Source organism: Stigmatopora argus, chromosome 13 (genome assembly GCF_051989625.1).
Source record: "Stigmatopora argus isolate UIUO_Sarg chromosome 13, RoL_Sarg_1.0, whole genome shotgun sequence".
Lineage (NCBI taxonomy): Eukaryota > Metazoa > Chordata > Actinopteri > Syngnathiformes > Syngnathidae > Stigmatopora > Stigmatopora argus.
In genome coordinates, this window is record NC_135399.1 from 6,153,497 (window position 1) to 6,180,135 (window position 26,639).

The following is a 26,639-nucleotide window of genomic DNA, read 5'->3' on the forward strand; positions in this document are numbered from 1 at the left end:
AAAGATAATATTGATAAAAGATCATAAAACAGGAGTATATGTGCTTTACATTGGACAGCAAATATATATTTTTTATATTTGACAAATTTTCACCGAATTCTATTTTTTTTCTGGAAAATTAACCCGTGTCTGACGTAGGGCTGCCATGATTAATGGATTAATCAGTATTAATAAGTATTTGATTATCAAATTAGTCCATTTTGATGGTAGATTAACTATTTGCCTACTTTATTGAACTATAAATTGTCCAACCCCACTTTTATTCTTTTAACTATAAATATTCCTAATTACAGTTTTACATGAAGGAAAAGCAGTAAAGTTTATTTTGAATGCATTTTTAATGTGCTATTTTCTGTTTATATTCATTTTAAAATAAAAATGCAAGAAAAAATGAATATTTTTATTTTACTTTTTAAATCATTTGTTTAAAAATATATTATATATAAACAAAGGAAAAATACTAAATAATGTTTTCAAAAGAAAACTAATATTCCAACTGTGGTATTTCTGTAGTACTTTTCCCAGTGCGTACCTATTGGCATAATATAATAAGATTAATATATGAGCCTATTAGATGATTTATAAAAGAAAATATGTGATTCAAAGATTAAAAAAGTCAAAATATTTTTTGTGGCAGCCCTTGTCTGACATTCTATGGAAAAATTTGGCAAACAAGGTTGGTGTGTTGATTGGTCCATCCAAATTTGATATTTTTTGGTCAATTTCAATCATTGTTTACAAAACAACAATGATATTCTTCATCCTGAACACTCAAAAACTTAAATTATGAGTCAAAATCACGTTCAAATATTATGGAAACATCGTCTCAGAAACAGGGACATCAGCAAAAAATAAAATATAATAACAATAATAATCAAAAACTAAGGAAATTACCAATAAATCAATTTAAAAACAAAAAGAAATCAACGCTACGATCTAGTGATTGCTAAAAGACCAGCAGCTTTTGGAGGGGGGGGCTTGTTTGCAAGGAATTGACCTTCTACTGTAAAATGTTTGACATCAATTACTGGATTGGACATCTCTGCTGAGTTGGAATGAATATTGTATGGGTATTTTGGGGAATACCTGATCCTTTGCGTTGTGAATCAAAAAACAAAAAAACAAGAAAAAAACAAAAATGAGGTCAGCCCTTGAGGTCCCATTCCTGTGGTCAACATTAACATCTCTGTCTGCAAATATTTTTCTGAAAATAATAATGTGGCGTGTTTTAAAAGCCCTTTACTTCATGAAATGTTCTATTTTCAAGTAAATAAAATGGCGGGCAGAATGTGAATGTTGATTAAAACAAATGTGTCAAAAATATAATGGAACTGAACACGTTCTTTACTAGGCCCCGCTCCTTGCCCCCTATTGGATGATGTAAAATGTTTAGCATAACCATGCAAAGTTAACAGTTTTGTTAGGTTGCCTGTCAATTCAAAGGCCTGAGTTACAATAAGGATGTCATTTTGGTTCAGGTGTAAACAGAAAACTGATGAAGTATTCATAACGATTGGGAATATGGCTGGAGACATACAGATTGGTACATTAAAAATAAATACATAGACTTGAAAAGATGAGATCATACATAAACTGAAATACTAAATATAGAACCTGAATGGTCGTTAAATGACTCCCATTGCGAAGACAGACTTTGTTCTGTGAGATACCATCGTAATTATTTGTGATGATTTATGAAATCAGTTTGTCTTGCTATTTCTCGTTTTTTTTGCTGTCAGATTTTTATCAGTTAGTTTGCTTTTAAAGGGTAACACACTTCAACAGTTTGTTTTATTTATTAGTAGCAGTAATTAATTGTAGTAGTGATTTGGTGAAATGTGGTTTTATAACAAGATAAATTACAAATCACTAGACAAATTTTATTGAATTATATATTCTATGTAACATTTTTTAAAATCAGTTTTTATGTCAGTTGGAAAGAAATATCTTATTTGCATTATGTGATTTGAAATTTGCATGGGGATGCTTTGCTGATCTCCTGTGGGTCAACTAATGGTGATTTTTGGGGTATTCCAGGGTCACATTTGTTAATTTTGGGTCACTTCCTGTATTTTTTGGTGCATTCCCTAGTTGCTTTTGGAACATTTTGGGCCACTTAGTGCTGATTTTGATTGTCCAGTTCACTTTTTATTGATTTTAGGTCACTTCTGGTATATTTTGGGTCACTTCCTAATGATTTGGGGACATTTCCAAGACAACTCCGCATTATTTTGGCTTCTCTTCTGTTGAATTTTGGGTGTTTCTGGGTGAGTTTTTGTTGAATTTTGAAAAAAAAACTAATGTAAGTGTGAATTTGATATTTTGAAGTTCGATTTAAAAGTTGAATCTATTTATTGATAATTAGCTGCCATTGATGGTGACAGGCGACCAGTCCATTTTTACTGGGAGGACAAGCGGCAATCGAATCATCAGTTGCTGTCAAAAGGTATTTCAAATTTGGGGGAATCTCACAAAACAAAGCGAGGGAGGCATTTTGGGTTTAAACGCTGAGGCTCTTTTACAGTTACTTCTTTGGTGATATGATCACTTGACAATTTCCCACTTGTAAATTCTACACACCCTTGTTGAAGTTGTAATACATGAGTAACCCAGAGAAATTAGCAAATAAAAAGCAAGATTCTTTCAGAATGAAAAAAAAATCATCATTAAACAAGAATAGTATAGGGACTGATATATGAAGTATCAACATTTTTCCACTAGGAGGCGGAATCTATCAAACCAAAGCCTTTATGTTTTGTTTCAGGGTCAACGAACATATAAACAAACATTTCCCCCTCTATGTTAAATTGCAAAAAATAAAACTACTGAATGACTGATTCAAATAAACAAGCACGTATTGTTGTTTTTATATTGTATAACACTAACTAAATGCATTTGATCCAATTTACATTTGAATCATTAAAAAATGAATGTATTTTCTGAACCGCTTCTGCTCACAAGGGCCGCAGAGGGTGCTGGAGTCTATCCCAGCTGACTTGGGACACCAGGTAGGAGACACCCTGAAGTAGTGGCCAGCCAATCGCAGGGCACGAGGAGACGGACAACCATTCATGCACACACACATGCCTAGGGGAAATTTAGAGTGCTTAACCAGCCTACCATGCATGTCTTTGGGATGCGGGAGGAAACCGGAGTACCCGGAGAAAACCCACGCAAGCCCGGGGAGAACATGCAATCATCCAAATGACCGACCTGGGATCGAACGCAAGACCTGTGAGGCCAACACGCCAACCACTCAACACCCGGGTCAAATTTGAATAGACATTTTCAAGAACATGACTATCTTTTTTATTATAATCTCAAGAATGTGTTTTCCTTATTATGGATGTTTAGCATTGCAAATGATCTGAATTGGGGTATAATGGAGGAAATTAACAACATTTGTTCACACAAACTGGTTGCCATCTGCTAGCCAAAATGGAACTTGTAGGAACATGTATTTATATATATGGCGACAATGAGGATTACTTCTAAAAAGCGGCTTGAGCGTTTTGTATTGTATATCGTCGTATCGCACAGCACTAATGCATTCATTCATTTTCCTATCCCAGCAAACTATGAGCACAGGCGGAACACCCTGAATTGGTTGCCAGCCAATCGTAGGGCACAAGGAGAGGAAACAATCACACACGCTCACACACATACCTAAGGGCAATTTAGAGTGTTCAACCAGCCCCCCATGCATGTTTTTAGCATGTGGGAGCAAACTGGAGTACCCGGAGAAAACCCACGTGATCCCAGGGAGAACATGCAAACTCCACACAGGAAGGTCCGGACCTGGGATTGATTGAACTTGAACCCTCGATCCCAGAACTGTGAGGCCGATGCGCTAACCAGTTGTTTAAAAACTAGCAAGTTAAAAAAAACAAGTTAAATAAAGTTAAACAACTTAAAAATACATTTTTTTCTTTTAAAAATTGTGTTTGGACATGATGAGAAAACAAATGATCAATTTTTGAGGGGCCAAATCGCCCGCCCCTATAAATCCTCATCAAAATGATGATTTCCACCCCCTAGTGTTCACCTGTGATCAAATCACCAAAGATGGCCTCTGAACTTGTTTCCTGTATTGAATACCCTGTTGTTGTTTAGTCAAATAAAATCAAGACAAAATCCAAACATGTATTTCCTTAGACATCCTCACACGCATCACTTTCACAGCCAATTTAGTTTGTACAAGTCATCTCTCTAAGCACTTGAAACACAAAAGATGTGAATATGAAGATGGCGGTTCATATTTGAGCAGTGCAACGGAAAAGCATGAATGGGAAAACAGTGTAAAAAAGCTGAAGTGAGAGAAACTCAGCCAGCAGGAAGCTGAACGTTCCCACTCAAAGGCTGCGGCACTGTCCCCTGTTCCTAGCTGGCAAGTGCACCCCCCTTTTTTTATTTCCACGTCTTGATTGGATTTGTGTCTTTTGTGTCAAGCGTCCCCGCATTTTCCCGTTTGGAAGTGGCGCCAAACAAAAAAACTGTGGCTGTATTTTTCCATCCACAGTGAGGGGACGCCTTCCCCAGGACAACCTCATTCCACCCAGCTGCGAAGTCACTCCTCGTTGGTGGGGGTCTCCTCCATGGCGGGGAGCCCCGTTGCATTGAGGGATGCGGTGAGGCTGGCCACGGTGTGTAGGAGGACCAGAACTAGCAGGCAGAGTTTGAGGCGGCTGTTGCACAGTCTGCACGCCGCCGACGAGCTGAGCGAGGTTCGGTGCTGGCACGGCGGGTGAGTTCTTTTCAGCGTTCCCCGAGAGAGGTTGTCCACTTTTAAGTCCCACCGCACATCGCAGCACTCTGGTTCGGGCTTGGCGCCGGACGGGTGGTCCTCCAGCAACCCTGGAGAAAAACAAGGACTTAATTAAAGGTACCCGGACATTTCGTCGCCGGACACTTCGTCCCCGGACACTTCGTCCCCGGACGTTTCGTCTAACGGACGCTTCGTCGCCGGACAGTTCGTCGAACAGTCATTTCGTCGCCAGACATTTTGTTTATGGACAATTCGTCGCCGGATTCGTCGCCGGACATTTCGTCGACGGACAATTCGTCGCCGGATTCGCTCGCTCTCAAAATTTTAAACATGAGAGAGAGAGTTTATACTGTTGAAAGCGATCAACCAGGTAATGTCTCGCTCTCAAAATTATAATCATGAGAGAGAGAGTTTTTACTTCAGATTGTTTAAAGGAACTTCGACGTTAAAATAAAAGACAATAAATAAAATTATTTTATTAAAAATGATGTGCAATGGCTTGTAGGTAGTTTGCATAGTCATCCGTGAGAGAGAGTTTTTACTTCAAATTGTTTAAAGGAACTTTAACATTAAAATAAAATGCAATGAATAAAATTATTGTATTAAAAATCATGTGCAATGGCTTGTAGGTACTGTTTGCATAGTCATCTGTGACTATCCTAACCGTAACCACTAACCTTAACCACTCATGTGCGGTCGTTTGGTCACCGGTCTTTTGGTCGCCGGACTTTTGGTCGCGTTCTTTTGGTCGCGTTCTTTTGGTCGCGTTCTTTTGGTCGCGTTCTTTTGGTCGCGTTCTTTTGGTCGCCCGGACCCAAACAACGGGCATGTATTTAACAAAATGTTGTGCATAACAGAATTACAAATGCAGTCCATTTAGTGTCTTTATTTTTTAATATTATTTATTTTACTCATTAAACCATTTGTGTTGAATTCTACGTTTATGTTTTCACTGGAGAATTTCAAAAAAGAACGGCGAGAGGCATACCTGTACATATAAAACTCGGGCTGCCTCCGTGAATGAGATCGTCATTGTCAGGCAGGACGAAGGGGCACCGCTGCTGCACCTCCAGGCAGTGTTGACCACAGGGGATTCTTCTGGTGCAGTGCAACTGGGTGGTCTGGAAGTACTGAGAACACAGCCACGGCTTGTACGCCAACTACAAGTACAAGACGGCAAGAAAGCATAGATGACAATAGAGAATATCTCATGCATCTTCATTATCCAGCCCGAGTTATTATGTTATTATTTTCCTCACATAAAATGGGGGCTTCTCACACTAGGTGGTGTTATTATCACCTGCGACAATTAGTTGCTATTTCCTGTATTTCATGGCCAGGAAAGCAAAAGCAAAGCAGGGAGCCCAATCGGACGACATGTAGCGGAAATGTCTTTGTTTACTGTATGTGTGATATGGTTTAAAATAGGTGAGATTGTGAGAAGTACTGGAAGTAGATCTGGGCAAGATGGCCTGAGAAGGAACTCTACAAAATGTCCACAAAAAATTCGATTTATGAATATATAACTGATTTCATTTGCATTCCAACAAAATCATACAGCAAGCATGAGGAGCACCCTGAAAGAGCAGCATTCTAATAGAGCAAACTTCCGTCGAAACAGCCAAATTCAAACTATCGCCTTAGTTCTGAACTCTGTGACCTTTGACTTCATCACCCCACAATTCAATCATCTTTTTTGTTTCATATTTTTAGCATTTGCTGCAACTTCATAACAACCCCTTTATTCATTCTTAAGTTATCGTGAACACAAACGTATTTCTGACCTCTGTGACCTTTGACTCCATTACACCAAAATGTAATAATATTTTCTTTTTCATATTACAAAACAATCTGCAAGTTTGATATCAATCCATTGATTTGTTTCTGAACTTATTTTGAACACAAAAGTGACCTTAGAGATCATCACCACAAAATGTACTGTATTTTCACGACTATAAGGCGCACATAAAAGTCTTACATTTTCTCCAAAATAGACAGGGCACCTTATAATCCAGTGCGCTTTATATATGGACCAATACTAAAATTGTTATCACGATAAAATAAAATAAATCAGTCGATAGGGTACACCATCCTCTACAGCTCTCACAACTACGGCAAGCAGCCCCTGACTCTACTATTTTCCCCGTAGAAAAAGTACTGCACAGTGACTGCTGGGATATATAGTTCTTTTGTCAATACACCCAATGGATTGTGGCTTGGCGATCGGCATCAACACAGCTTTACGAAGCATGGAAGACAGCGTTGGAATAGTTACGCTAGCTACTAGCTAGCTACTATTTGCGAATGGATTGTGGCCGCCTGGACGAACGTATAAAAATCAGCGTTTTCGATGACTCATTTGGACAATTGTTCAATTCAGACACAGAAAATGAGGACTTTGATGGATTTTTGGGTGATGGTGACGTGAGTACATTGTAAAATCGCTAAATAAAGTACAACCGAACTCAGTTTTGCTTCCGTTGCCTTTTTAAAAACGTGTTTTTAGCGTGTGGGTGTAGCATGTATGTTTAAGCTGGTGTATGTTTAAGCTGGTGTATGTTTTGCTATGCCTGGCTGCGTCTATAAAAACGGTGCGTCCTTTGTGTGTGTAAAATACAGAAATAACACCAAAAATAAGATGCACCGTATAGTCGTGAAAATACGGTAATCACCTCTTCCATTTCATATTCCAAACATATCTGGTAAGTTTGATAATAATCCCTTTTATCTGTTCTTAAGTTATCTTGAAAATATACAGACCCACATACGAAACCTAGTACGTACATACAACTCAGACTCCCGTAGGTTTCATCTACTGGCTGAGTGATTTAAAATGAGCAACAAAAAATTCTACAGAATACGTAACGAAAATGTACCCAAAAATGTATGTAATTAGTCACCGATTAATTGATTCATAGTGGCAGATACTATAGAAAACGTTTATGAGAGGAAATAAAATTGTTCTTTGTGTGGCCTGCATAAATGTATGTGAATCAAAGTAAATCACGAGCATGTAATTGGTGAGAATGGATTCTGTAAAATTGCGTTGTCTCAGAAAATACATTTTTAAATAAAAAGATTAATTACTGTTTTCACCTGCATTTAAAAAAATGAAAAAAAAGTTAACAAACTTTTGCCCTTTTTGTTTATTAAGATAAACTAATAAATTACTATGTAAAATTAGGATATTTACATTATTTATTTTTAAATTCATGAAACAAAATTTCAAAGGAGAATATTATTCTTTCCCATTCATTTCCTTTTTTATTTCTTTAAAAAAAAATAAAAATAAAGAAAAATAAAAGACACTTGTTATTTAGAGCCTCAAAAAAGCATGTTGACAATGTTGAGGTAAATGTCTCTGAACAAAACAATACATGAATGAAACAGATGATGATATATTTGTTAAACGATTAGTCAATTAATTGTGGTAGGACAAAAAAAGGACAATCACTCGCTGTTGCCCTATACCAATTTGAACAAGGTGGACATTTATTACTGTCAGGGGCAGCCAATGAAATAAAGATGTATGTTAATTGCTGCCAATATTAGAGGGCCGAATGTTCATATTTTAACCCTTAATTGAGAACTCATTGAACTCACTGGCATCCAATGATGGGGTTGGATGAATTAACGAATGGCCCTATGAGCCTTCAAAGGCAGTCAAATTACATAAATATTTATACTGTATGGGTTGGCAAACAGAATGGGCCTCTGAAGGAAATCATAATTACAATGTGGCCTGTGACAAAACAGAGTTTGACAGCCCTGTACTAACACGTACAATCACTTGAAGTTATTAGCCTAATGTACCCGTGACATCAGGCTATCTGAGAACATTTTCTAACATTCACACTGATGTGTATACACTGTGCAGCCAAGCTTATCTTCTGATTTCAAAGGTAATTATTATTAGCGTGTGGCATTTTAGCCAGCGTGTAAATACATCTCCACTTTGACGCGGTCACTCGCGCATAAAATCACACTAAACTATGTTTATTGAAAGACATATTCCAATATGGATCTCATTGAAAATGTCACATCAGTTAGCGAGCCTAACTAACAGTTAGACGATGTTTGTTACCTCCGAAAAGGAGGATTTCAGGAATGACAGTATTCTTTTTTTGGGCATTTTTAGAGATAAATAATAGATAAGCATACTGTAGTAAATAAATAATTTTAGGGGAAATGAAGTGAAATTTCAATGTAAAATAATATTTCAATGAAACATAACAAACCATTAGAATTTTTCCACTCAAGTATTGTATTCACAGAGTATGCCTTGTAGTAGTTCATTCATTCATTCATCTTCCATACCATGTATCCTCCTAAGGGTTGCCTCTCCCAGCTGACTTCGTGGGGAAAAGGTAGACCACAGGTGAAGGCCCGGGGGCCAAATCTGGCCCGTCGCATCATTTTGTGTGGCCCGAGAAAGTAAATCATGAGTGCCGACTTTGTTTTAAGATCAAATTCAAATGATGATAGATGTACATTACATGTCCTGATTTTCCCCTTTTTAAAATCAATCATTGAATTTTTTTAATCCAATATTTTTTATTTGTGTTTTTAGTACAAAAAACATTTTGTAAAATCTAAAAATAAATTTAGAAATATTTTCCGTTTTCCACTTTAATATTGAACATAATATAAAAAAAAATGTTTCCATGAAAGATGATTAAAATACATTTTCCATTACAAAGAAAAAAAAGCTCAAATAAACATTGCTTTAGATCTATAAAAATGGACTATTTAGGGCTTTTAATCCAATTTAAAAAAATCTAAATATTACATCTAAAATGGTCCGGCCCACATGAAATGGAGTTGACGTTAATGCAGCCCGCGAACCAACCTGAGTTTGACACCCCTGAGGTAGACTATACCCTAGACTGGTCAGCGGTAGGGCACACGGAGAGACCAACGACCATTCAGACTCAATTGTAACACCAACACCGGGAATTTAGCCCGCGGCTGCCCGCACCTAAGTCAGGCGAGTAAATCACAACACCATCAGGCGGCTTTCTTGTGGTAGTTTTATCTTATTTTTAAATGGATGTCTATCACTGGGCGGCCCGGCGGATGAGTGGTAGGCACATCGGCCTCACAGTTTTGAGGTCCTGGGTTCAATCCTGGGTCGGTCCTCCTGTGTGGAGTTTGCATGTTCTCCCTGGGCTTGCGTGGGTTTCTCCAGGTACTCCGGTTTAAAAAAAAAACATGCATGGTCGGCTGATTGGACACTCTAAATTGCCCCTAGGTATGAGTGTGAGTGTGAATGGTTGTCCGTCTCCTCGTGCCCTGCGATCGCCTGGCCACCGATTCAGTGTGTCCTCTGCTTCTGGCCCGTAGTCAGCTGGGATCGGCTCCAGCACCCCCCGCGACCCTAGTGAGGTTAAAGCGGTTCTAAAAATGAATGAATAAAACAATAATAATAGCCAAATGTAATTTTTCAGTGATTTCTGTTCAATAGATACACAACTGACTTTGACCTAATAACTGGATACCTAGATTAAAACCTCTAACTTTGTTTCCAAAACCCAAACTATTATTTATCCCCAAAATAATGTTTGATTAGTCAGCTATTAAAACGATCGTTTGTGGCAGCCCTATTTTCTATCTGGCATTATAAACTCTAAATGCGTTGAGCCGTGCTTCTTTTCATGCCAACTCAGCAGTCCTATTGGCTACTTTTGTTTTTGCACACTCAGAAGTCATTAAGTCCAATACTTAATGGTCAACTGCTGGCAAATTGAATACTGGCCAGACCTCGCAGTCCAAATGGATTAGACGTTTATTGCCACCAATGGTGTCGAAACATATATCATGAAGCAAGCTACCTTTTTATATATATTTTTTTGAAGCAGCTCTCCAGCTATCATTCCAAGGAGCGCTGATCCATCACGCTACTGCCATATCTCCAAGACACTAATGGAGACAGCCAGCGCAGATAAAAATGGCGCAGAAACCTTGTCGGGAATGAACTAAATCGCTCATAACTTCTCTTTGGTCTCTTAATCTTTTTTTTAATTTTTAATTTTTAAACAACGTTCTCCCCAATTTCAATATTCACGTTAATAACGTCATCGTAAAAAGTGCTATGTACGTATTAGACCAGGGGTGTAAAACATGCAGGTGGGCCCGAAAAGGCTCGCTGGGGGGCCCGATCCAGCCCACCGGGCTGTTCTGCCTGACACGCCTTTTGTAGTTACTTCATACTGTATGTACATAATTAAATGCTTTCATTTTTATTTTAGAAAGACACCACAAAACCAGACGTTTATGAGTTGTCTGATCAAGTGCGTGCACTACTGCACTTTGCTCAGTTTCATATCCGCAATCACATTCGTTCATTCGCCCTCTGCTGTCAAAACAGTGCCTTCAATGGCAGCCAATGATTTAATAGGGAACCTTGAAATACCGCAAAACCACCTGCAAATGCCGAGAAATCAGCAGGAACGGCCAAAAGAAAAAGAAGTATCTACAAATGACAACCAAAATCAATTGGAAATGATCCAAAATTTACCCAAAGTGACCTGTGAGTACCCTAAAATGGAAGAAAACAAAAAAAGAAGTGACACAAAATTAACTCATTGCCTGTTGTTGACAATGATAGATGTCCAATCCATTTTGACTAGGAGGGGCTGTTAGGAGCAGCGTGCTATTGTTTTTCCCGACTCTCGTTTGTCCCTCCTGCCTTGCCGTTGTGTTCCCACAGCTGCGTGTGATTCGAAATTAGTCCCTGATTTGTCTATTTAAACCCCACTGAGTTTGATGTCATTGTCAGATCGTCTGCCTAAATTCCCTTACCATGCATCCATGTTACCTTGTTCCTCGTTTCCACGTGTTTTTCCTAGTCCGGTTTGGTTTCATGTTTTGTTTCCTAAGTCCGTGTTATTTTGTAAGGTCCCTCCTAAATTATTAAAGTTTTGGTTATGAGCACGATTTTCCTCGTCCTCACCTGCTTCCCCGCGACTGGGTCCTGATTTCTCCTACCTCGCCTCGATGTCTCCCGTGGACGTAACAGGGGCAAATAAACATTTATTTAAATGGATTGTCCATCTAGCGGCATCAATGGCAGCAAGTAAATTCACTTTTTGGGCCAGAAATAAAATGGTCTGACCCAAAAGAGCTCTAATTGGTATTAATGTGGCCCAGCGAACCAAACTGAGTTTGACACATATGTATGTTTTTTTTCTGCACACAAAAGAACGAGATTCTTTGCGTACGGAGATTAAATACTGATCGCATTTAGGTTCTTCAAAGTGTTCACATAGCTTTGCTTAACCAGGTTACTTTCCAAAAGTTTATATTCAAAGGGTTAAATGTGGCCTGGTCACACCAGAAAAGTGTAAACAGAATGCCCTAAAATAAGCAGGAAATGAACCAGGAATGCCCCACAATCAACAAGAAGTGACCCAAAATGAACATTTTCACCCTCAACATGCTTCTATTGATATAATCCCTATCTCTCCTTAGGACATGTCCAAACCATCCAAATCTGGTTTCTCTGACCTTGTCTCCCGAACGTCTAACCTTCACTGTCCTCCTATTGTCTCATTTCTAATCCTATTCCACCTGGTCACTCCTGATGAGAACCTCCTCTTTTTCATCTTCGCTGCCTCTAGCTCTGTTTCCCATCCTTTCCATGGAGCGACTGTCTCTAAGTCATACATCATACTTGAAGTCCTTGTAACTTCACTGTTCCCCCGGGAATCTTCTCATTTACATACGTATATGTATTCCTGTTTTTCATGAATCACCTTCATTCACCAAAAGTTAATGTCTGCGGACCCTGAACAACTTCTGGTTCGAGTGATGCAAAAATAAGTAATGTCATGTTTTTAATCGGATAATTTTAGGACTTTTCTCCAAATATTACTTAAATCTCCTAATATTTTGCACACAGACTTTACAACTTCCGGTTCATATTGGAGAAAAATAAGCAAAAAAATGACAGTTTCACAATTTGAATCTTGTAATACACAGGTGTCAAAGTGGCGGCCCGGGGGCAAATCTGGCCCGCCGCATCATTTTGTGCAGCCCGAGAAAGTAAATCATGAGTTTCTATTTTGGGATCAAATTCAAATGATGATAGATGTACATTACATTTCCTGATTTTCCCCTTTTTAAATTCAATCTTTGCAATATTTTCAATCCAATTTTTTTTCTTTTGTGTTTTTAGTTCAAAAAGCATTTTGTAAAATCTAAAAATAAATATACAAATATTTTCCGTTTTCCACTTTAAAAAAATATTTTGTTTCCATTTGAAATAAAAAAACATGATTAAAAGACATTTTCCAATACATACTAAGAAAAAAAAGCTCAAATAAACATTGCTTTAGATCTATAAAAAAACTGACTATTTAGGGATTTTGATCCAGTTCTTTTAATCCAATTGTAAAATAAAAATAAAATCTAGATATTAGATCTAAAATGGTCTGGCCCACATGACATGGAGTTGACGTTAATGCGGCCCGCGAACCAACCCGAGTTTGACACCCTTGTTGTAATAGTATAATCTGAAATTTTAAGTTCATCATATTTTGATTTTAACCTTGTAATAGTTCAATTTTAATCTAGTTTTATTCATATTATTTTTTCTCTCTAAATATTACATTTTATGACTTTTTGTAATTTCTCGCGGCATACCTGCCCATTACTCATGGCACACCAGTGGTTGGGAAACACTGGTCTAGCCTAAACCACATTTTCCCATAACTGTATTGTATGACTCATTAGCTTTACTCCCCAATGATTTCCACAGCACTGTATGTCTCATTTCTTCTTGAAAATGGGCACATAGCCATCAGTACCAAGCTTCACAAAAATATCCAAACTCACACTCAAACAAAATGGAACAACACATTCCTTCCCTCTCCTTTGAAATGTACCGCCTTTGTTTTTTGACAAATCAGGCAAAGGAGGAGGCATTATCACTATTTATTTTAATCACAGGATTAATCAGTTGAGACACCGTCGGCTGCAGGCAAATGTAATTACCTCCAGACGCTGTAAGACGTTATAATTATCGTTATTATTATTGTGCTTATTATTTGCAGAGGCCTCTGTTTGATGAAATGAGCTGACCGCTCAAGCGGTGAAGCAGAAATCGCCTTATTTTACACTTCAAGTGGATTCCCAACGCAAGACAAGGCCGAAGAGCAACGGTTACATAACTGAAATCATCGTTTAAAGCAGGCTTTTTATATTATAGTTTGGGAACAATTTTTGGTGGATTTTGATCATGAGCCGTGATATTTTTACCTCTGCCAGTAGGTGAAAATAGAAGGTTATGTATATGGATCCTTATATCTGTCCGTATGTTTTTGTTTTTGTTCGACATATGAGTGCCCTGACATATGAGCAATTTGAGATACGAGTAAAATTTTGAGAGATATTTATCTTGAGATATGAGACAAATTTTGATTTACCAGCAGACAGCGGACGGGAGATGCTGCTCATAAGAACATCATAGGCACTGTCTCTCCCCCCGCAACTCCCTCGTGTAATGTCTCTACGAGCACTGGGCGTAGCATTGCATTTTTTCAGTGTTTTTTTTCCCCGTTAGTCAGTGTGAATGGCGGAGCGATCGCTAATACGAGAGGAGTATATACTACCTATCGTTGGCAAATGGTCGTGCGTTATCCTATTGTGAAGACATTTGTGTGCATCATTTTGGGAATATTTTGAAGGGAATACAAAATCAAACAACACTCGATATTGACTGAAAGTCAGTGTGGAGGCGGGGCAAATAGAGCCAATCCGGGAGAAGAAAGGTATCAGAATGTCAAACAAAATTAGAATTAAGTTTAGTGTTAGGTTAGATTATACTTATTTTTGAGTTTGTCTGCATCGTTCATTTAAATTTGTTTATGTTATGTTACGAGCGCGTTGCCGTGCAAAAAGTCCCCCCCCCCTGCGAAATCCGTATAATTCTAGTACTATTAAAAACATTTTAGTAATATTGAACCACTAGTTATTTGTTACTTTGTTAATAAATGGCGAATTAGAACAAATAAAAAAATTTTTCCAATCCAATACCCTGTTTTTGGTGTTTTTTCAGAGGGTTGGAACGAATTAGTTTGTTTTTAGTTCATTTCTAGGGGAAATGTTCGTTCGAGTTACGAGAATATCGACATACGAGCTCAGTCCCGGAACGAATTAAGCTCGTATCTTGAGGTACCACTGTACTATTAAACGTGCAGGACTTTTGTAAAATGAAACAGAAGCGCTGATTACATTTGAGGGTCAATGAGGTCCAAGGTCATGGAGGTAAAAAAGGAATTTCGTGATGACTTGATAATGGATTGACATATTTAACTCAAAGTTACAAAGTGGTTTGTATGATTAGAAGAGAAAGGTTCAAAGGACACACAAGTGAAAAATGTGTAAAGGCTGTGGATTTGCCCTTTAAAAAGGCAAGTGACTATTTTGGCTATTTAAAAAACAATAACAACAAAGAAACATTGAGTATATGTAAGTATGTATGCTGTATTAGTTTCCATTACTACAAACATTTCATTTCGTTTTTTTACATTTTGTTAAATGTCATGAACATTTGACATCATTTTAAAAATAGCCCACCTTATATCATTTTCCAAATTTTAGTTTTATTACTATTATATTCATGATTATGGTTGTTTGACATTGACGGAGATATACGTCCAATCAGGGATGGAATCCTTATCCAAATGAATGAAAAGAAAACTTGTGTAATGGAAAATGAGGCCCATAATCAAGAGCAGATGCTTAAGGAGTCCACAAAAAAAGCAGAAAGAAGACAGCATCTGGGCAAGAATCACTGAATGAGTTCCAAGTGTGCTCTTGTGAGCTGTAACCAATTTCAACAATAAAGACAAGAATGACATAAACGAATCATGCTCTTTGGTTTTGGATTTCATGCTAATTACTGACTTAAACAAAATCAAACGACATCAAAGTGCGCTCATGGGTGCCAATTCTAAAACTATACCTTACTACTGATGCGACATTGACATTGTACAGGAATACATTACAAAACAAACAATACTTGTTATGTATTTATGAGGTTCAAAATAACGGTGTTTTAATAATTGATTGACAAGTAATCACAAATATCTTGATTGCAAAATATTGTTTAGAGCAAGGGTGTCAGACTCGGGTTGGTTCGCGGGCTGCGTTAACGTCAACTTGCTTTCATGTGGGCCGGACCATTTTAGATATAATATTTATATTTTTTTTAATAAATGGATTAAAAGAACTGGATTAAAAGCTTTGAATATTCAGTTTTTTATAGATCTAAAAAAATGTTTATTTTAGCTTTTTTAAAATATATGTTTAGATTTTACAAAATGATTTTTGGACTAAAAACACAGAAAAAAATGATTAAAATATTACAATTATTGATTTAGAAGGGGGAAAATCAGGAAATTTAATATACATCTATACTCTTCATTTTAATTTGATCCTAAAACAGAAAGTCGTGACTCATCACTCATGATTTACTTTCTCGGGCCACAAAAAATGATGCGGCGGGCCAGATTTGGCCCCCGGGCCGCCACTTTGACACTTGTGATTTAGAGCCTATACATGGTCATTCATGAGCTTCTCAATAATTATTCATTTTTTGTTTTTTTGTTTTTGATTAAAAAAGGGAAATACTTTTAACAGTACTTTAAAGAAAAATATTCAATTATATTAATATTTTCTTTTTGTAAGTTGTTTTGTATTTTTTTTTAGATTGCTTATTCAATCAAGGGACGGCCCGGCGGCTTGAGTGGTTAGCGGGTCGGCCTCACAGCTCTGGGGTCCTGGGTTCAAATCCAGGTCGGTCCACCTGTGTGGAGTTTGCCTGTCCTCTCCGGGCCTCCTCCCACATTCCAAAAACATGCATGGTGGGCTGATTGGACACTCTAAATTGCCCAAGGGTGTGACTGTGAATGTGAATGGTGATTTCAGTAATGTTTTTAAACAGTGTCTGACCTGTGAGCCCTCCATGAGTATGCGGTATGAATGTTAGTTCACAGCCAACCCTACTTGTGACAAACCTGTTCAAATTCACAACAGAAGGGTAAAAAGATAGGATGATAAAATGATAGGACGTCTATCATCGTCAGTTTGACCTCACGTGATTTTTAAGAATCTTGAAGGCAACAGGAAAGCCTTCACTTTTAATTAGAAGCTCGAGCTCACTTCCCCACAACAACCTTTATGATATATGGAGGTCACGTGACACACTGTACAGACAGGATGATGGAAAACTACAGCATATCTGGACATTAATCTCTTTCTTTTTCTGTATTAATAAAGCCATTAAGGGATATGCTGGAGCTGGAGAAAACGCTCGCACACACATTTTCACTGGTGTGATAGTTCCACAACACTATAGATAGTATAAGGTGGCTAAACATGTACCAACAAATGTGACTTAATCATCACGTCAGTCTATAAGTTACAGGGAGTTATTAACAATGAGTATGGTGTTAATAAATCTCTTGCCCGGGCTTGTACGGGGAACTTGAGAAAAATCAGCGACCCCACAAGAAGATGAAAACATGTATTCATGTGTATACCAGTGGCAGGCCGTCAGGGCCTTCAAGGCCTTCTCTGGTGGCCTAAGAAATATCTGAATCATATATTATATTTTGTCCATCAATATTAAATAATTCCAAATTGTCTGTTAGCTTCCTTTCATTGCTTTTCCCCCTGGTTGCACTGCTTCCAGATGTGTGTTTTCATATTGAAGCATTTAACCAATCACATTTCAGCCATTATTTGTTGCCAGGGTCAGAAATCTGCCTCAAGGCCTTCACAATCAGTTCTGCGGGCTCTGCTGCATTAAACAAGCGTCGATAAGACTGTTGCTTTAACCAATCAGATTTCGATTTGGCAACACCACAATGCATTGTCGCAGGCGTAGGGATACGTCATTGCTTTCACCAACTATGATTGGCTAGTGATTAGCCAGAGCTACCAAACTGTATTTGGAGCGAGCTGCACAAGCAAATATATTGTTGTGTTGATTGAAAGTCATTTTCAAGACAGACTATGCCAGAAATACAACAGGACAGGCTTGACTTTCAGCATTAGCTTCGATGGCGATAGAAAAGAAGGAAGAAAGAAAGGGGGATGGATATTGTGTACAGTTAATGATTTTTGGTGAGTAAAATATGGCTATATTCCTAAATAATATTTTATGTGTGGGCCCGGTTCTGATATATGAAAAGCTCCAGTGTTTGTATTTAATCACTAAATGCTGCTAGGAAGCGGATTTTACACCATTTTTGTGTATTGATTTATTGATTATTTTTCATGTGTCGCAGCTGTAACTGCAGTAGATGTTTTATAGCCATAAATAGTTTTTGAGGGTTGGATTGATTCGTTGAAGGCGCTACGAGAAAATGCACGGACCGCCACTGGTGTATACCATAGCACTGGCACATGTGGAGTGAATAACTGTTGTGAAATAGATGATAACAAGATAAAACGTGCTGAGTGATTTGACAATAAAATCACCAAAACAATAGTGATATATGTATTTTCATGATTTCTCTTAATCTGTACTAAATATAATAAATTTGGAAATGTTAATAATTTTACTTTATTCATTTTGGAGTGCTCAATTGAACAATCAGTGCAAGCCCTTTCCAGTCAAATAGGATTGGACGTCTACTGCTGTTGCTTGCATTCCGGTTCCAATGTATTTGATTGGCCAATATAAGTGAATCATTCAAAGAAATTAAAATGGATAAAAAAACCTTTCTTTTGGACCTTTTCTGGCATTTATTATAGTAACATTAACAACGTTGCCACAACGTCGTTGGAGCGGCAGTGTGTGCTGTAAAGATTACCCCGGGGTAATCTTGGAAGCCAGCTGCAATAGGTGACAGCAAGCGTGACATCAGGCCAACATTTGAGTGAAAGTTTTCAGTTTTAATGCCAAAATTCCTCAGAACCTGCATGTGTGTACGCTAAGACTGATAAAAATGTCATTATTATACATACAATTGGACATGGAGTGGAGAGAATTAGTATACTGTGAAACACGAGTGTTTAATTCCATTGGTAAACATGACCTAAAACTAATCTTGGCTAAACACCACTGGTTTCAAATACTTGACTTAAACCCCTTGATTTCTGAATTTACATTTAACGTACAGCAAAGACAAATATTATAGTAGTATATAAAAATCCTAATCACTCATATATCTCATCTCATCATTAGGGTTGTGGGGGGTGCTGGAGCCTATCCCAGCTGACTTCGGTCCAGAGAGATGCGACACCCTGAATTGGTAGCCAGCCAATCGCAGGGCACGAGGAGATGGATAATCATTCACTCTCATTCTCATACATAGGGGCAATTTAGAGTGTCCAATCCAGCCTACCATGCACGGGGAGAATATGCAAACTCCACACAGCTGCCAAATTTGTTCACAATTGTTTATTAAACTGAACAAAGTCCTTTGAATCAAATTGTCACAGAATACTGTAAAATCATCCAAAAATTGAAATAATGAAATCATATACTCATGAAATATTTACCACCCCTCAACAGGTTCCTGGCCCCCTTTTGCTAGCACAGGAATATTTTATGGATCTCCCACTGATGCCCTGTATGTATTACTCACTTAAAAATGAAGATATTTCTTCCAACAAATCAAATTACTGTTTAAAGCTCATGATGAGTGTCGTTTCATCATTTGAATATTTTATTCGGCGCCAAGTACAATTTTTTTTAATTTAGTAATCTGATTGCTGCTGCCAGAACAATATCCCAAGATGGCGAGAGAAAAGAAATACATTTGCAAAGTAGCCTGCACACAGTTGTCGGAGAAAAAAAAATCTGATTTCTCTAAATAACAATCATGTGGCCATAGATTGCACGTTAATGTTTTTGAAAACTTTGTGCGATATGACCTTTCACAAAATCTGTTCTTTATTATAAATACTGTAGTTTAGCAAGTTTAATTCCGCATGGCAGGATAGCACAGGCGCACAGGTGTAACTGTATTGCACTGTGGAGACTCAAACATAGCGTGATTTACAAAGAAATTTCCTTAATGTAAGATTGAAGGAAACATTTGTGGAAATGCACGTTAGATTTCATGTCAAAACCATGAGAGGGATGAAAAAGAACACCACAAATTGCACTGTGTTGTCATCTATTAGTCTGTATGCTTGCCATTGTATGCAAAAAAGCCATCTCTGCTGCTGTATGCTGTATCATTATCTTCCAAGTCCTTGCTAGACGATCCCTTAAGGTACAGCATTCACTGAACTCTCATTACAAAACTTGTCACTGAATCAGTTGTTACAGCCAACTTGTTAGTTTTCAATAACACTCAGTTAATCCTTGCCATTGATGGTGAGATGTCCCTAATCGAACTGAGGAAGGTGGCAGCAATCATTCGATCACCCCCAGAAACCCACTGTGAATGGATTAGATGTCTATTGCCATCATTTCCATTGAAACATATTCAAACAAAATGTTAGAGAAATTTAGCACGGACAAATTACCTCCCAGCTTCTTCCAAGTTCTGGATTCTCTGTGGCTTCAAGTGGCCGTTTACACGAAAACGGAAACGGGGGTCAAAGTGCCAAAACTTTCCCAACGAGTGCCATCACTTACGTGGAAACGTGCCTTTTTGTAGTGAGTGCTGCTTGATTTCTGGCATGTAGATGAGATAAAAAGCTAACACTAATATTTGACTGTTCTCAGCAAACAATGGCTGCTATAGTCATCTAACTTACAAATGCCAATAGAACAGGGTGTGTAGGTATAATCCCTGTTACAGAAGGGCTCGCTGCCTCATTACAACTCAAGTGCTCTCTCACACTCTTTGCCCGTCATCTCATATTGCCGCCCCCCATATAAATAGAAATGGTAAATGGAGAGTACTTATATAGCACAGTATAATTAGTCTTCAGTGAACCTAAAACACATGTTTTTGAAATGTGCGGTTAATCGTAACATTTCATTTCAAGATCTTAGCTATCTTAAATCAGCGGCCTTTTCTACCGGGCTCTGTTGCAGTGAACCTAAGTGCAGGCCCTCAAGCCAGCTGAGAGACAGTCTCCCTAGCAGGGGTAGACCCTGGGGCCTCCTCCCAGTGGGACATACCTGGAATACCTCACCAGATAGATGTCCGGGAGGCATCCCAGTCAGATTCCCAAGCCACCTCATCTGCCTCCTTTTGATGCGGACGAGCAGCATCTCAACGCCGAGGACTTCTCGGTTAACTGAGCTTCTCACCTTATCTCTAAGGTAGAGCCTGGACACCCTGCGGAGGAAAACTTATTTTGACGGCTTGTATCAGGGTTTCTTGTTCTTTTGGTCAGACCTCGTGACCGTGTTTGAGGTTAGGAACCTAGATCGGCCTGTATATAATGGGCTTTACCACGGGAGATCGATGTATAGTGTGCACCGATCCACCTGTTGATCACCCCACTTATTGTTGAAGACGACCCCGAGATTCAAGTGAATGCTAAAAATTGACAAAAAATCGACTGTAATGGTATGTTTATAAATGGTAAAGACACAAAATGGCCGATGAGTTACAGTGCGCATTTTCCCCCATCGCTCTATTTATATGTGATATCTGTATGGGGTGATATCAGTAGGGAGCAAGGACAAAAGGCAGTTTCAAAGAATAGTAACAATACAGGTTTAGGAATACAGCTATGGTGGAGGTGATTATGTTTGCAAGAGTCTTAATTTTAGTGTGTGCATGCTGAACTCGAAAGTTCGGGCTGGTGATAATCTGCCCATTTTCCACTTTGCTGCCTTCATTGTGAGGAGAAAAAACAAGAACTATGGGTGCACTCTGCTCCACTTGCAAACACTTGCTTCACGGAACAAAGTCTAATTCAGCCTTATCAAGTGCATTTCTCCCATTGGATGGTAATCGCCATCACCCACTCATATACCACCGACGTAATGAGCGGCCCCTCTTGCCAACTATATCGGAAGGAGGTGCCAATCCCTCCACGGTGCCCTGGAATGAAAGATAAACCAAAACCCAGGCCAATTATTGTTTTGGATAAAGAGTCGTTAGAGCATTTTTCTCTCTTTAAAATCTATCTAAAAATTTTTTTTTTTGCTTAAATTTACTGTGGTAATGCTTTGACAAGATCTCATTCAATTCTCATTTTGACTGCTTTACATTAACAAGAATTTTTTTATTCATTCGTATTGTTTCTCAACTTGGAATGACCAATTATTTTGAAAATTTTTAAACATTTGCCAACACTCCAAAAAAAGAAAATCTCTATTAATCGGCCTTATTTATTTATTTTACCAAAGCATTGACTAAATCAGAAACCAGCGCTTATGCAAACTTTGATTTCATTCATCAAAAGGGTCGCTGGGGTTGTTGGAGCCTAAGCCAGCTGACTTTGGGCAAAAGGCAGACTACACTATATGCTGTTCGTCAGTCAGCCGTAGGGCACACAGACAGACAAATGATCATAGGCACCCACAATCATACCGCCACCAACAGGAATCGGGTCCCTGCCTGCCCGCAAATGAAGTCAGGCGAGTGAACCTCTATAACACGAGGTGGCTAATGTAAGTTACAATAAAAGTATTTTGTTGTTCTGCGGCCTTTGCGACTGTACTGTCTAACTTATAACAATGCCTTTTCTTGCTACTGTCACTATGAAATTTCCCGAATACGGGATGAATAAAGTTATCCAATACAATCCAATCCAATTATGTATTAGACCACAGGTGTCAAAGTGGCGGCCCGGGGGCCAAATCTGGCCCACCACATCATTTTGTGTGGCCCGGGAAAGTAAATCATGAGTGGCGACTTTCTGTTTTAGGATCAAATTAAAATGAAGAGTATAGATGTATATTAAATTTCCTGATTTTCCCCCTTTTAAATCAATAATTGTAATTTTTTAATACATTTTTCTGTGTTTTTAGTTCAAAAATCATTTTGTAAAATCTAAAAATATATTTAAAAAAATCTCAAATAAACATTGTTTTAGATCTATAAAAACTGAATATTCAGGGATTTTAATCCAGTTCTTTTAATTCATTTATTTAAAAAAATCTAAATATTATGTCTAAAATGGTCCGGACCACATGAAATGAAGTTGACTTTAAAGTGGCCCACGAACCAACCCGAGTCTGACACCCTTGTATTAGACTATTTTCTCTATACAAAAGACCAGCATTCCTTATGTAGACAAAGAAAAAAAATGAGCATCTTGCTTAACTACTACTCTTTCCTTCATTCATTTTCCAAACCGCTTATTGTCACAAGGGTCATGGAGGGTGCTGGAGCCTATCCAAGCCAACTACACTGTACTAGCCATTCGCAGGGCACAAAGGACAACCATTCACGCTCACACTCATACCTAGGGGCCGACCTAGGATCGAACCTCGACCCCAGAACTGTGAGGCCGACGTGCTAACCACCTCATTTTTAATTATTTTCATTAATCTGAATATCATCTTTATTGTCTAGGAAAAGGCATAAAAGTAACTATGGGCACCAGGCGGGGGACACCCTGAATTGGTGTCCAGCTAATGGCAGGGCACAAGGAGAAGGACAACCACGCTCACACTCATACTTGGGGCAATTTAGAGTGCCTAATCAGCGTGCCCTGCAAGTTTTTGGGATGTGGGAGGAAACCGGAGAACCCAGAGAAAACCCACACAAGCTTGGGGAGAACCTGCAAACTCCACACAGTGAGGACCCAGTTGTGATTCGACCTTCAATCCCAGAATTGGGAGGTCGATGTGATAACCACTTTCCCATTGGGCAGCTGAGTTTGGATACTCCAAGAATCTAATTTCTTTGTATAATAATAGTGTAGTTTGGTGTAGAAAACGACAGCTTGTGAAATAGTCAATATTCCAAAACACATAATTATCTGAATGAAATGAACATGATAAATGAAGAAGACATGAAACAACTTAATGAAGAACATAAGCGTGAGAGACACGGATGTCAATTATTGCTGCTGTGCTGACCCAGAAATTGTTGCTGTAACAACAGAAATGGCTTTTGGTTCTTTGCATCAATAGACGATCACCCACAATACAGTAGGGCTGCCATGATTAATGGATCGCTAAGTTCTGGCTAATGCTATAGCAGAACATGACAAAATTCTCATTGCAAATTCCAACTTGAACCATTATATATTGACAGGCAAAAAAATGGACTCTCCATAGGCGAAAACTAGAAAGACTAACATATTTTGAAATTAATCAAATCAGAATAAGGCTAATAAGTATTTTTATCCAAAACACTAAGACGAAAAATAAAATAGCTGCCAAAAACAGTAATATTGGTACAGTTTTTGATGTATAAAAATGACAACAACTTGTTTGTGTCAGACCCTCCATTGACCATGTCTTGTCCTTTCCATTCCCCCTTACCGAGTGCATGCATTGCAAACATTTGCATTTAAATTGAAAAGAGGAAGGGTAAATCCTTAATTCCCTGAATCACCAGCGTCTTGTGTGACCCCACTCCACCATGTTCTCCCACATAGATCTCAAAGAAGACCATCATCTTTCCCACCCCTGCCTCTCCCCCGCATTTATGCTCTCTTGCGCATACATGACGCCAAACAGGATGGACGCGCCTGTGGTGACTTGTCCTTTCATTAAGTTGGACACAATGACTCCAGCGCCAGGAGCTCTCGGCTTGGCTTATTGACGACTCTATTACGTAGAGGTCTGAGGGGACATTCTGTGTTTGTGCGGACGGCAGCCTCCATCAGGCGAGGTAATGGCGCTTGGGGTGGGGGTCAGAATTAAGTCACACATCCAGTGAAAAGGCCTACTTCCTTCCAAGAAGTGTGAATCAAAACTCGCTCTGCAAACCTGCGCTTCAGTGGAGCGTTTGGGCAGAACGCATGGTTGAGAGGGTCTGGATTTGAATCTCAACTTGGGCCTTTTCAGTGTGGCATTTGCAGGTTTGCCTTGTGGTTGGATGCTAGGCTGATTTAAGACACTGTATTTTTTGGGGGCCGTAAGTCGCTACATTTTGCGCTACCTATGACTGCTACGCAGTGGCGGTCCGTGCATTTTCTCGTAGCGCCTTCAACGGGTAAAATCCATTTCCTAGCAGCATTTAATGATTAAATACAAATACTGGAGCTTTTCAGACATTACAACCGGGCCGGGGGGTGACAGCGATGAACGTCAATGGCGTACCGGCAAACATTGCCCGAAAATGGGGTAAAATCCATCCGAAAACAACATTTATTGATTAAATACAAATTGCACTAAATTGGGGTAAAATCCACTTCCTAGCAGCATTTAGTGATTAAATACAAACACTGGAGCTTAAATACAAACACTGGAGCTTTTCAGATATCAGAACTTGGCCCACAATTGAAATATTATTTAGGAATATAGCCATATTTTACTCACCAAAAGTCCTTTTTAATTGTACACAATATCCATCCTCTTTTCTTTCTTCCTTCTTTTATATCGCCATTGAAGCTATTGCTGAAAGTCGAGCCTGTCCTGTCGTATTTCAATTAAATCAACACAACAATATATTTGCTTGTGCAGCTCGCTCCAAATACAGTTTGGTAGCTCTGGCTAATCACTAGCCAATCATAGTTGGTGAAACCGATGACGTATCCCTATGCCTGCGACAAGGCAATGACGTATCCCTACGCCTGCGACAATGCATTGTGGTGTTGCCAACTCGAAATCTGATTGGTTAAAGCAACAGTCTTATCGACGCTTGTTTAATGCAGCAGAGCCCACAGAACTGATTGTGAAGGCCTTGAGGCAGATTTCTGATCCTGGCAACAAATAATTGCTGAAATGTGATTTGTTAAATGCTTCAATATGAAAACACACATCTGGAAGCAGTGCAACCAGGAGGAAAAGCAATGAAAGGAAGCTAACAGACAATTTGGAATTATTTAATAAGTATTGATGGACAAAATATAATATATGATTCAGATATTTCTTAGGCCAGCAGAGAAGGCCTTGAAGGCCCTGACGGCCCGCCACTGCCGCTACGGTATAATAAGAAAGTTGCTTATTCATTGATTTTTACAGGCTAACTACAAAATGCAATTTTTCCAGAAATTGCATGGGGATTCTTTGCTCTCTCATGGGTCACTTTCTATACATTTTCGACCACTTCCTTGTTTACATATTGGTTGCCATTGATGTACAATCGACTTTGACTAGCGCTGTCAATAAAACTAAAACATAAGATAAACCACGGTGGAGAGTAGTTATCATGTCCACCTCGCAGTTATGAAAATGAGGGTTCACTGGCTTCCACTTCATCCCAAAATCATGGATGGTAGTCTGAGTGACAACTCCAAATTGTCCATGTGAGTGTGTGAGTGAATGATTTTTTGCCTATAAGTGAAATTGTGTGGATAGGAGGTTTAGAGGATGAATTACTCTTGCCTTGAACTGCCAAAACAGAAACTTTTTCCCGAACTTATCAAGGTTCTCATTCCCTGTAGTAATAATGCAAATTAGCTTTTTCTTTCTTCTTTCCTTCTTAATTTTTACATGTGCAAAAAGCACAATAGGTTCAACTTTGACTTTGTCTCCAGTGGAAGACGGGATGAAGGGAGAGACAGATGGAGCTCTTGATGGGAGAGCAAGACTTTTGGAATTGAAGGAAGAAGACAGATGAACGTATATTGCAATTAGTTTTATGTAACTCCTATTTGCAATGCAGAGTTATTAACGCCGTGGCAAAATGTGTTGCTCGTGTGTTCATTTATTTCCAAATGAGCACATAAGAAGAGGCTGGATCAAAAAATAAACAAACACCAACAACAACAAAAACAAGTGATATGAAGGAAAAAAGTCAGAAAGTAATAATTAAAGAAAATAATAGGAGACTAATGTCGATTCAGGGTGTCCCCCACCTTGTGCCACTAGTTAGCTGGGTTAGGT

The 26,639-nt window shown here is 38.6% G+C and overlaps 2 protein-coding genes across 2 annotated transcripts in view; one reads left to right on the top strand and one right to left on the bottom strand.

Moving 5' to 3' along the window:
- Positions 1-26,639, top strand: part of cckbrb (cholecystokinin B receptor b) — an 88,746-nt gene that overhangs the window by 44,079 nt on the left and 18,028 nt on the right. The gene's annotated exons all lie outside the window — the stretch shown is intronic.
- The window catches only part of nalf1b (NALCN channel auxiliary factor 1b), a 71,479-nt gene continuing 45,067 nt past the window's right edge, over positions 228-26,639 (bottom strand). Inside the window, exons 2-3 of the mRNA XM_077617758.1 lie at positions 5,754-5,925; positions 228-4,854 (exon numbers count right to left, since the gene is read on the bottom strand). Of these exons, the coding sequence (XP_077473884.1) occupies positions 4,568-4,854; positions 5,754-5,925 (459 nt within the window). The 3' untranslated portion in view covers positions 228-4,567. The remainder of the gene's footprint in view (positions 4,855-5,753; positions 5,926-26,639) is intronic.